The sequence below is a fragment of the Onychostruthus taczanowskii genome, unplaced genomic scaffold (assembly GCF_017590055.1).
Source record: "Onychostruthus taczanowskii isolate IOZ18803 unplaced genomic scaffold, ASM1759005v1 scaffold3, whole genome shotgun sequence".
NCBI classification, from domain to species: Eukaryota; Metazoa; Chordata; class Aves; order Passeriformes; family Passeridae; genus Onychostruthus; species Onychostruthus taczanowskii.
In genome coordinates, this window is record NW_024500349.1 from 11,928,171 (window position 1) to 11,941,531 (window position 13,361).

General features: G+C 39.3%; 1 protein-coding gene across 1 annotated transcript in view; it reads right to left on the minus strand.

The window, feature by feature from the left end:
• Nucleotides 1-573: 573 nt before the first annotated feature.
• Nucleotides 574-13,361, minus strand: part of NRP1 (neuropilin 1) — a 112,921-nt gene continuing 100,133 nt past the window's right edge. The window contains 6 exon segments of the mRNA XM_041408384.1: nt 574-4,073; nt 4,076-4,333; nt 5,581-5,640; nt 7,225-7,318; nt 7,799-8,070; nt 11,828-11,959. Coding sequence (XP_041264318.1) covers nt 4,033-4,073; nt 4,076-4,333; nt 5,581-5,640; nt 7,225-7,318; nt 7,799-8,070; nt 11,828-11,959 — 857 coding nt within the window. The 3' untranslated portion in view covers nt 574-4,032.

A 13,361-nucleotide genomic window follows, 5' to 3' on the forward strand; every position in this document is an offset into this window, starting at 1 on the left:
CCACAGGTGATTTTGGCACCCAACTGATGCCAAACCAGGCTCAACAGACCATCTTGGTTGCATTTGCTCCAGTCATCAACTTGTGCTCTGCCTTGGGAAATTTGGCCATGGTTGAGTAAGTCCAGATGACTCCCCTGGAAATTTTCAGGGAGTTTATTGGTGCAAACCTTACCACAGGAGCAGAGGCTTAGTGGAGTAACACATCAAAAATGGGCAGTATTTGGCAGTAAATCTCACCCCTGCCCAAGGAGGGTGTAACACCTGCACAGGCTGTTACGTTGGGTGGCCCGTGGCAAGGGGCAGTGGGGGCAAATTTGTCCTCCTCAATCCCAGCTGTTTGGCCAAAAAGCAGGCTGTGGGAGTGTCTTCCATCAAGGAAAGAGAATGGGTAGGCAAAGGTGAATGCCTCTATCCTAAACAATGAACAAACCCACCAAGGTTTGTCTGTTGGAGCTGCCTACTGACAAATACAATGGTGATTGAAACACTGTGCTTGTGGCAAGATGCTAAATAAAACCATCCATTTAATAAAACCAATCCATTCTAGTATAATAAAATACATCAGCTAAGGGATATTTTATGAAAATGTTTAATTCAACTGTTTCTTTGGAATGTAGTAGTCATAGTTTGGAAATTTAAGTTACAGTTCAGTTCTATGTGGTTTTTTTATGCTACTCAGTGTCTGAGAATACAAATGTCATTTAAAGTTAAGGCTTCGCTGTTCATTTTGAAACAACAATTTACAAGTGTCATATTGTCATAGAAAATAAAAATTTCTGTAAAAAAAATTTGCACAAAGTTTTATGATGGTACAAAACATGAAGCAATAATATACCAGTAAAATGAAATCATTTTACTACAGAAGATTTTTATAGTTTTTCAATAAAGAAAAAAATATGTTATTTTACACTTTAAAAATTATGAAACAATCTAAAACAATATAAACTGAACATTTTGTAACACTGCCTTTACAAATTAATAACTTTATAAACATATAATTTTTTTAAATATATTTATCAGTGCAAGATACTTTTCAATGTAAAGTTGCAGTATCATTTTTCCTTTATTGAAGGGCAACTTTAATTCTATTACCTTCAGAGAAATCAAATCTTCAGTGCTAGATCCTTATTATCATAGTAATGTCTGAAGACCACAAAGGAGATAATTTTTTTTTTAGGTTCACTATTCTCTGTATGTTAAAAGAAGGAAAAAACCTAGCAAATACCAGCTTTTCTGTTCAAATACATCAAGACACAGAGCTGGTCTGGAATCTATTGAAATCAGTGGGAATATTTCAAAAGGTTTTGCATTTGGGCTCCTCAATGGGATTTTCTCTTCAAGGCAATATAAGCATGTAACTCTTCATCAAGTTAGTGGACTAGAAGGTTTTCAGCTAAGGAGACTAGACCCTTAATTCCTGACTCACACAGTGGTGGTCTGCTGAAAATAGTTTTGAAAAATTCTTTTCTTCTTTGGGTTAATTAACTAGCTGCTGCAATGCCATTATGGTCAAATTACAGTGTTAGAAACCAATGAAAATTCTACCTCTGACAAAGTGAGTCTGTCGCTTGGGACATCTCATGGACTAACTTTTAGGCAAAACTTTCAGGCCTTAGGTGCACTGTCTCACCCTTTGGGGGACCCAAGGTTGAGAGGCTGGGGAGGTAGCTCTTCCATCAATCTAAGGTTTGATGACCTGAAGTGGGTGTTTGCGTTTTCAGGATAGTCATTGCCTTTAGGACTCCTCTAAGTAGCAACTTTTCATGCTTTTTTTCTATTGGGTCTTCCTTTAAAATATTTTTTACTTCAAACCTCATTTTCACCTACTGTTTCCCTCCCTTTTCTTCCATTTCTGGGTTACTAGTGGATTTTCTACATATTTTTCTATTTTATAGTTCATACTGGTGAAATTATACACTTCAAAGCATTTGGTGTATAGATAGGGGTGGATTCTTTTGCTCCAAGTAATTCAAGGCTGAATTAGCCCTTCTTTAATCCTAATCCTGGACAGGATATTTTATTGCTCTTCTACAAAAGCAATTTTGGAAAAAGACTAACTCAGTCCCAATCACTTCCCTGACTCTACTCAGGAATTTCAATGAGGAAAAACATGAGTTCAGCACTTGGCAGGATGTTCCTTTCCCCATGTTTGCACTGGTTTTCTCTGCTGGTTGGTGGGTACCCAGGGGAGGCTGATGTTGCCCCCCATTTATGGCTGCACTGTGTGCAGGTCACTGCAGAAACCCAGGGGCTCCCCTTGCACCTGCAGGAGGGGAGTGACCCCTCTGCTATCTCACTGCCTTGTAAGACCCCTGTGGGAAACATGCTCTTGTTTGTTTTTACCCTGTTGGACCAGCTGCATAGGCTGTTGAATATTATTTGACCAATAGTGTTTGCCCTAAAATATTTAAAAAAATTCCCCATCATTGTCAAGCACATTCTCCCGACGGCTGAGAGTGCTCAGTTCACTGCATTGGTCACTGCCTGCACTTGTGGTCAAACAGAAACTTCCTGGTATGAAATGCCAATTGGATATAACATGATGGTAAGAACATACCCTACATACATTGTGGGATTTAATTCTGCCCTCAGTACATACTCCTAAGCCCAATTAGCATTGATTAGAAAATACATGGTTACGGAGAGAGCAGAACTAAGAGTTCAGGTAGGGGCAAGAGGAGGAAAGTTTCTTGTTTTAAAGGCAATCTTTTCTGTGAGGGAAGCATTTTCCCCAGTGTAATTAACAGGCAAGCTGTTCAGGATAAAAGACATGTTTCATGACATCAGGAAAAAAGATACTGTCATTTTATGCTGTTAAGAAGAAACCCAAAGTTCGACTTTGGAGGATAAAGTTAAGAATTTTCCCTTATTTTTTAACACAAACTCTAATAAAATCCTTTGCCATTACCAGCAAGTTAAAGCTGAAGTTTTCTTTCCTTGGCAATGGCAAATGCTTATGAAACCTACTCAGGGAGACAAAGAGAAAGGGAAAGAGAAGAGAAGAGAAAGGGAGAGAGATTTTACATTTGAAAATACATTCTATATGAAAGAACAATAAAAGGGGATATTGCAGCTTTATACAAAAGGGTCAAGAGACATGAAGTTGAAATACAGAAAGCAGAACAATCAAGCCAGGTTGTCAAAACCGATTAGCCCTTGCCTTGGCTGAGGCTGTTTTCTTACACTAAAATATACTTTTCTTTTAGTCAGTGAGCCATCAGAATATGATTAAAGACAAGGGCGTAACTGCAGAGAAGCTGTAGTTAATGTTAACACAATGAGAAGCAGTACAAACAAAAAGGCACTTGAGAGGACATACACTAGCCAGTGCCAAGGACTTTTTTTGTTTAGTTTTTAGGCAGTACACTTGGTTACCAGTTGTGTCTGATGATGGCACATACTCTTTTATGGAGTTCACAAGCACAAAATTCAGTACAACACTGAAAAACATCAATAAAATTTGACAGTATTGCTTCGTAAACAGAGCTGACACGCTATATCGGTACTGATGCAGCAGTACTTTCAAAAACATCCTAACCCTTCTTTGCCTATGCACAACACGAGCAATTATACACAAATACAGGTGCAGAAGTCCACTAAATTGCTGTTACTCCAATATTTTCTGGGCACTGAGCTACAGACAGCATGTCCATCCAAAGGACCCCACTGAATACATTTTGTGACAGCATCTTGGATTTTGCACAGTAAAAACAAAATTATCCATTAACGGAAAACAAAAGAGAGGGAGAGAAAGAAAGACAAAATGAATTATAAGTCAATCATACTTGGTCTCAACACCAGCATTCGATTATTTCAAATAAAACCAACAGAAGAAGCAGACTGTACATGATTCAGGTTGTTAACACAGATTGTTGTCCATGTTCATCGGTTACACACTCATTGAAGCTCCTGAGAAAAGCTTGGCTCAGTGTCATCAATGCACTTTTCAGCCTGTACAGTAAGAGATCAACAGTTCCCCAGCACGACCGAGCTATGTCCTTCCATCCCGATTCTCTGACGTCTCCAGTTGCTTTACGCCTTCATGCTTCTGAGTATGAATTCTGTGTGTTTAGTTTATCTTTTTTCAGTTTTACACCATCGACCAGTTCAAAGTTATAATTCTCCAGTGCAGACAAGTTCCTCTCCGACATCCCATTGTGCCAACAGGCACAGTACAGCACCACTCCACAGATGGCTCCTAAAAGCACCCCGAGTGCACTCATGGCTATGATGGTAATGAGGATTGGATCTAGGGTCTTCAGGACATTGCCTGGCTTCCTGGAGATGTTGTCATCATAGTCTTCACCTGTGCTACGGTATGGAGGTGTAAACCCTGAAATTGAATAAAGAATTGCAAAATTTTCAGAACTGATCCTAGTGAGAACTTTGTTTAATGAATTGGAAATTTTGAGAAGACCATCGATTTTATTAACATAAGTTTTTACATAATTTTAAAACCTAGCTTCTGCAAGGTGGTCATAAATAACTGAAAACTGTAACGTGGCCCAAATAGCTGTGGATTTTTTCCACTCTGTTCTCCAATCTTTAAATCTCCTGCCTGTTAGTAGAGCTGTGGTTCTGCCTTGGATTAAGTGGGAGTCTTGGGAGTGAATAAGGAGGTCTTTTAATTATGTTTTGCCATGTTGCAGTATATAGCTCAAAAATGTTAATCAAATCCTACTCAGCTCAGTGTGAGAGATTAGAGCCTTAGACATCGGTTGGGAATATCCAGCCATTTCATTTCTACTTCAATGACTTTAGGATTGGATCTTGAAGTGCAAATAGTGGCAGAACTGAGACAAAAGAGCACTCTGCCCTCTTGTGTAAAATATTCACCGGGTATCATAATGTTGTCTCCCAACTTTTTTAGTTTATGAAAATGATCCAAAAGCAGCAAACCCTGTAATTGTTGATGGAAAAGCCAAAAAGTCTTTTTGAACAAACCCACTCTCTTCCACTGAAATCAATTATAGCAATCCTGTTGACTGTAACAGAAAAAAATTAAGTTCATTGCCTGAAAAATGCAAATATATTTTATTATTGGAACAATATGACAATTATGATCCACTTAATGATCCATTTACCGTTATCATCATTGGAAATGATAATGCTTTGCTAGACTGGTCATAAAATGGCATTTTCAGCCAGGTCTGTGAAACATTTAACCTGAAGAGTTTTGAGCCTAATTACTGAGGCATAATGCAAGTCATAAATTGTAAGATATAATGATAGTGCTTTCTTCAGCAGTGGACAAACCTTCTAGGTAACAAAATATTGGGGGCTATAATGTGCTTGCACGTATATGAATATAATTAACAAAATAGCTATATGAAATTTGAAATGTTTGGGATAGAACAAAATAATAAAAAGGGCATAAGTCCATATGACATGGAAGAATAAAACTATTACAACCTTCAAATAAATGTACGTCTTCTTATCATCTCATCCAGAAAAATCATAACACCTTAATACAATATGCAGTTAGAGAACAAATCTATAAATAAATAAATAGAATGCAAAAATTCACATTAAAATACACATTAAAATTCATTCCCTTTTAAGAAATAACACAAATTTTACCTGTTTGATTACTTTCTGGGTCTTCTTCTTCATCTATTTCATTCTCCACATCAGTTGATTCTAATGAAGCAAAAGAATTGACATTGATTATTAGGGTTACAAACACTGATTGACTATCATGCTGGCAATAATGGTATAGCAGATTTTCCTGTGTCAGAGCATCATTATGGCGGCTTGACAGAGCTGTTCATTATAATGGGCTGTGAAAATTAATGGAGAAAAAAGAAAGATTAAAAAACTCCCCTCCGCCCAGTCTTGGCACAGTTGTAGATATCAGCAGGGGTTTTCCATGCCTGGGAAAGAGAAATCAGTGTGATGAATTAGCATCTTGTTCACTGTATTTACAATTTTGGAGCCCAATTCCATAACACTTCATCAGCATAGGCATAGTTAATCACAAGAATCATTTCACTGGCTGCAGCGAGACCACTTGTGTTTGGATTTCAGACTGAGCTTTTGGGTTTAGCTCCCTCAGGCAGAAATTTTTGCTCAACATTTGGTTTGAACAACCAAAACACGGAGGTAGGAAAGAAGTTGTTTTCCTTTCTCATGCTGGAGTCAATTAAATGCAGACACTGTGGTCTCAAGACCTCTCTTGGCACTGGGGACAATGCAGGAGGACTAAGCAGTGTGTCCTGCCTCCCTTTCCTGCCAGCTGCCACTCTGGTGGCATTTGATAAACCCCAGGAGTTGGTCCACGTGGTAAGAAGAGATTGTTTCCTCATCCTGCAGTGAAATCACCACGTAGCTGAAGACTGTCACGTTACCCTCTAAAGGTAATTAGCTACAATAGGTGAGGAGCACCCTCTATTATTGCTCTTAGTTTTATTGTTAACTCACACAGAATAGATTTATCTTCTTAATGCTAAGAGCTCTCATTTCTATTCCCTCTTTTATATAAAAGTAATTGCTTTATCTCAGCTATGAAGGACAGTGTTCTGTTGCTTGTGTTTATCTGGGGCTGCTGCTGCCAAATTACGTGCAGTATGCAATGTGCATGTGATCAGCAGTGACTGGAATAACTCGAGACTGGCCAGGAATAAAAGGGCTCAAAGAGCATCTCAGGAATAGCCTGGCTCAGAGATGGGAAAGGCCATGTTCTAACATTGCTTTGTGTCCCACATGTCTGGGAGCTGACGACTACAGCAAATGAGCCACAGAAAACCCAGAATAACAGGACAGCAGAGGACAGAGCAGGGGCCTTTTCACCCTATGTGCTTATCCTGTAAGGGTAAGCCATTTTTTAAAATGGCCCTTTAAAAATATTAAGAAGGCTTCATAATAAGTTATCTAAAAAAGGCAAAGAAATAAAATTGGATTTTTTGCATTAGGTAAAACAGGGTCCTGCCACAGGAAAAGCAGAGAAATTTAAAGAGGGAAGCAATATGAAGTACAGGGAGAGACATGAAATTATGAATATGCTGTGACCCATGTCAGTAGGATGCCAATTCTGATACAAACTGCTGCCATACCAAGGTGACACCAGTGTTACTTACTATGAATAAAGCTATGGGCTGAATCAGGATATTTTCATTGGAAACATATCTAATAAATATCCCTTTCTCACAGATAAAACCAGTTATCAAAACAAAATAAACAATATTTTGGATGAGAACTCTCTATGTTCTTGCTAGTCACACTTACTTCGGCAATCCTCTTGTGCTATGTGATTGTCAATTTTAATATCATCCACAGCAATTCCTCCGGTTCCTTTTCCAATTTCTCCCTCAATAACCACCTGGAAAAACAACACAGTGTTCACATTGTTTTCATGGTAGCATACAACTGTAGCAGTCAGGATTTCTTAATCAGTTGTTAACACACGTCTTCACTTGATGACACACTTGTGCTTCAATTGTGGCCTGAAAATCTGCATTGCTTTTATGAACTTAGGTAAATGTAAATTATGTACTGACATAACTTTATGAAAGATATTACATCAGAAAAACAGTGGCAAAGAGGCAGTTTTGTGACTGATGATAAATGATATATAAAGTATTAATTTGGCCTCTAATAACGAAGTGCTTGTATCACAGTAATCTGAGATACCATGAAATATTTCACTGTTATTAGCCACAGCAAACGTAGCTCATCTGTAGGTGTAATACTGTCTACATAAATCCTGGGGTGACACCTTTTACTGCGGTGTATAACACACGAGCAGCAAGGCGTTGCTGGCTTGGGCCGCGGTAGCTCAGCAAGGAGCAGCCAAGCTCACCTGGTAGTGTTTCACAGACTTGTGAAGAAGAACACGTCCTTCCTTCCAGTAGTTTGCCTGGTGCCCGCTCAGGGTCCACAGCACCTGGTCATATTCATCCGGCTTTTGGTAGCGCAGTTTGATCTTGAGGGTGCCGACGTGCGCGCCGGACATGTGGTACCAGAACGTCATGCAGTGCGCGGAGTTCTGCGAGTAAATCACGGGGCTCAGCAGCCGGGCCACTTTGCCTTTCTGGCTTTCATCAGCTTGTGAGTAAATGAAATTGCCATCTCCTACTGTGACAGAAGGACTGTGTTAAGAATAGCCACCAGCTTTAATTTTCTTTGTTAACATAAGAATCCCTGACCGCCCCATATTTTTTGCTTTCTTTCTGTGCTGATGGGTCAAGCATCACAAACAAGAGAGTCAGAGTGTGTTGTTTTGGGAGTTCTAGGAAAGGTGATATGCTTTGAGAAGAGGGCCACAAAGCTGATCAGAGGGCTGGAGTACCTCTCCTGTGAGGACAGGCTGAGAGTTGGTGTTATTCAGCTTGGAGAAGAGGAGGCTCTGGGGAGACCCTTTCAGCCCTAAAGGGGACTTACAACAAAGATGAGGACAAACTTTTTAGAAGGGCCCATGGTGACAGCCTAAAGGGTGATTGTTTTAAACTAAAAGTGAGTAGATTCAGACTAGATTTAAGGAAGAAATTTGGTGGGTGGTGAATCACTGACACAAGTTGTCCAGAGAGGAAAAAGACACACCACCTCCAGAAACATTCAGGGTCAGGCTTGAAGATGTCCCTGGTCACTGCAGGGAGGTTGGACTAGATGACCTTTAAAGGTCCTGTCCAACCCAGGCAATTCTATTATTCTGCACTTTCCTCTGACCATCTCCTCTGCTGTTCACTGGGATATTTTGTGCCAAGAGTGAACCCTTACAACGTGCTCACCACATGAAACACACAAGGCATTTGTTATGTTAAGGGAAGGAGGCACAAGCACGTTTGGTGAGACAGCATTATGTGCTCCATTAGTCAGTGTGCACCTCCTGAAAACAGCCATCCCTGGTTCAGCAGTCTAGAGACAAATCCCTGGGGCCTACTCTATGTTAATTGTGCAGAGCTATTAAAAAAAAATTCTGTTTGAAATAATCTGTGCTCAAGGGGCAAGATTAGAATGGGAAGAACACTGAGAAGGGTGAAATGGCTTTGAGCAGCCCTGGCCAGAGATCAGGCACTGAGATTTAAAGTATGTTCCCAAACAGAGGTTGAGCATTGTCACAGATGGTGTCAGAATTATGCCCTTGATTTTTGTAACAATATATCAGGCTCTATATATTTGTGAGCCCTTTTTTCTGAAAGAGTAAAATTATAGCTTATAATATATAGGTGATTATAGCTTTCTCAAGAGCATAATGGATTTATACTCGTTGAAGTCTGAACACCTAACACCCTTAACTTGAAACTTACTTTCTCAATCACGCTGAGAGAGAAGCATGTGGGAGTGTGATTAGTTTGGTAACAGAAAATTGCTAAGTAAGATACTGACTATAGAGATGTGCTTCTGAATTACAACAGCCACACATCCATTCCAGTCAGCTTTTGAACAGTGTCTTTGCAGAGAGTCATGGTGGAAAAACACAAAGTTCATCCTGGTGTGTGTAAGAATAGATTGCATGTGCAATGCACTCACACAAAAGGATGGAGTCAGCATTTATTGACATCACCCTATTGAGACTAGGAAGGATAAAAGTAATAATAAAAAATACTATTTCTCAAGTATTGCTGAAATAAGTACCTATATCACTGTTTATACCAACACTCAAAAGAAAGAAAAGTAAAAAGAGGCAAAATAAGACATTTTGGAAGGGTGGTGTTTTGTCAGCATTGGTCTTTGCTATACATAACATTCTTGAATTTCATATGAAATAGTGTATAATTGGATTGCAGTGGTATAGTCCTTCCTACATCAATGAAGACAGGAAGATGAGCATTGCTGCTCTGGTAAGCATAAGAAGGACAGAGTAGTGAGATGGGAACCAGAAATGAAGAGGAGGGGGTTAAACCCAGTGGTGAGACCTAATAAATAAGAAAGGAACATATTTCTTCTAACATGAGGCAAGGGTGTTTTCTTTTGTTTGGATATTTCCATGAGCAGTAGAGGTATCCTGCCCAATATGCATGTTGAAGAATTTTATAGGAGAAGATGATGTTATATTGCAAAATAAATTTAGGCTTTTTTTTCCCCCTGTGTTTCTGCAGTAACATCTTGTCCAGCTTCTTAAGCAGGAATGCTTTTGCCTATACATTCTTTCCAATTTCGCTTCTGTGCAGAGCAGCACAACGTGCAAATCTCTTCAAAGAATGGGGAAATCCATTGGGAGGAAAAAAGGAAAATAATCACAGCATTAGGATGGCTGTCTGAGTTGGAAGACCTAACACTGGCCAGATTTCATCACAAGGTATATAATTTGAAGTGACATGCTGTGTATCCTGCCGTCTACAAGCAATTGCTGTTGAAAATTTCTTCTGTGCATTTTTTCAGCTTTACACATGTGAATGAGAGAAAGATATGTCTGGGAGTTGCTCACTGTGGTTTTCTCAATACATGGGGTGGCCTTGTTGTGCAGCTGAGGGTTTGTTTGGGACATCAGTGCCATTCAGATTGCTCATGGTCTGCTTTCACACCCACCCCACTCGCTCTGTGCCTGCTGGCAGGCAGGCCACAAACCTGGCAAGAGAAGGTGCCCTTAGAATTCAAGGAGAATTTTGGAAAATATTGAAAGTGCAATAGAAGAAAAAGGGGCTGCCTTTAAGATTTACTAAAGCTATAGCTCATGGAACAAATAAGTTTTCTGTACTAGCAGGGACCAGTGGAAACAACAAAATCTCATTTGAAGAATATAATTTCTTCATGTCCTGATTGAAGATAGGTTCTCTCTCTATAATCCTTGATGGCAAAGTGCAGATAGCTCTCATTTTCAGAATATTATTGCAGTGCCAGGTCAGGAACTCTGTCTTCATTGTCTTAATTAGAGCTTTACTTATGCATGCCTTTTAGATTTTGTCAGTCTCTGGCTAACATAGCTTTTAACCTCCTTTCAATGTCAGATCCTACTGAGCCATTTCACTTTACTCTACATCAATTTTTCCACCATTACAGCCTTCACTTCAGCTAACTGCATTTAGTTAATTTGATGCCATTTATTTGTACAATGCCATTTATAGTCAAAGTATTACAAGTTTTTTTTTCCCCCTGAAACTACTGTACTTGTCTTAAGATTCAATTGAAAGTGTCTCAGAATTTAAAAAGTCCAATTTTGTCTAATTTCCTTGTCATTCTCATTAAGCAAAGGGTAGCAGAAGTGGGAAGGGGGATTCATCTCAACCCATTTGATTAATGTGCACGTATGCAAGCAAGAATGCTAAAGTAAGAGGCTGTGCAGGTCACACAGTGCCCTCCCTTCTCCACTAGCCTGCAGCAAATTTATTGCCTAATTATGCTGAGCTATGAGTTAGTTACTGCAAAACAAACCAATCAATTCCCCAGCGTGATATTTCTTGAAAAACTATTTGTGAGCAGAGGATGGCCATAATCTCTAGCTCCTGCTGGAAAGGAGAGGGGCTTGGTAACACACCCATCTGGGAAGTTTCACTTACATACAACACTTTCCTGTGGTGGGTAGCCCCTGTAACTACAAACAGGAATAATGTGATGTCATTAACTGCCTGACTGTATTAGTTGGTCAGTGATATTTGCAAAATATTTGGTCATTCAGATTTTTTTCTACTCCAGGTGATGATTACCCAAAGGCAAGTCAGGGGAAGGGAATATCTTCAGTTCCTGACAAGAAGCAATCTTTATTCCCCAACAGAAAGGACAATTACAGCCAGTTGTGATTACTGGTAATGGATTAGGTTTACTAGAGAACCATCTTTGTGACTTTATGTATTTTAGATATAATTCACTCTCCTGTGATTTTGGAAGACATTGGTATTAAACAGAACAATTTCATCCTGAGTAAAATAGCACATCATGAACTCATGATTACCTGAGTGGTCTTGAATCGGCCCGGTTTTGCTGGTCAGGATTGCCCACCTTAAATCCACCTGGTTGTCATGCTCCCAGTGGCACAAAGTCTTTTGGGATCCCCAGCCAAAGCCACAGTTGTATAGCGGTGGCTCTGCAAGGAAAGATGGAAAGGGGGGGATGAAATGTGATTATTAATTGCATGATTCAGATTTTGTACTTCAAAATAAATGCATGCATTTGACCATTAGTAGAACCATTCCTTCCCGAGACTCTGAGAAGCCATAGCAAGAACAGCCCTCCTGGGAAACAGATGAAAAATCACTATTTTTTGTAAAAGATGTGGTTACTTCTTGTCTCTTTATGACCCATATGATGGGATTTTTTTTCCTGTGGTTAGATTAAGTCTTCTGATTTGCCCGCATTATCTGATAACCGCATTGCAGCACAGAAGACTCATAAAGCAAGCTCTGGCTTACTTATCAGATGTATTTTCTGGTTATCAATATCTCTGTAATGGTGCCACAATTTGCAACTCTCAATGAGATTTGGAAATAAATAAGAACAATCAGGAACATTAATGGAATGTCCTTGGCAGAAAAGGATTTCTGGTGAAGTCTACAGTTCTTGGCTTCAATAAGAACTTTTTTCAGCATCTTCCAGACAGTTAAGTAGGCCCACAAGATGGCAGCATTGAAATGGACAAATTGAGAGGGAAAAGGGACAAATGTGGCTGATTGCCAAATGAACTCAAAATAAGCTTCAAAACAAGCTCTGCGTAAAATAAGGGAAGTCTGGTATTATGGTCAGGATGAGATCATATCTTGTTTTCAGCTTCTTTTCAATTCTGCCCAAAGGTTTAATACATAGTAGCTTATTTTCTTCAATAGAACTAGGAATTTCAATGGAAAGATTATACAAAGATAGCGTATAAATCCTTTGCATTTCTTATTTTCAGAAGCAGTTTGAAATCTTTTCAGCCCTCGGTTGCTACCCCATTGGTATGAACTTTTATCTCACCTTGAGCAGTGACAACTCCCAGTAGAGCAATACCCTCCCAAAAGCAATGTGACCAAATCTTGGAGTATTTTCTCAGGCATGACTCACACCTTATTAAAGGAATAACTTAGGTTTACTTTAATGAGATGCTTTGTGCAAGTATGAACTAAGAACAAAGGACTCTATGCTTCCATCAATATCAGCTCAAGGGGAAGAATTGTATTTCTTGCCCATTATTAATAAAAAAAAAGCCAGGAAAGATAATGCAACTCTTAGAATGTGCTTGTTTATTGTGGGAAAATAATGAGAAATATGGGAAGTGTGTTGAGACCTGCAGTTGGCCAGACCTTTGAGGTAGAGCTCTTCCAGTCTGAAGAGGCTAAGAACTCCTGCATGTACTGAGCTGCCAGAGAAGACTGGTAAGGCTTTTGAACTCACAACCCAGATTTTGATGGAAGGTAAACTAGGATAATAATTTTAACAACAAAAAACCTCAGGTGAGTAGGTTGAGACAGAATGGATATAAAAAGAGTTCATCTATCATTCTCTCCTTGCCT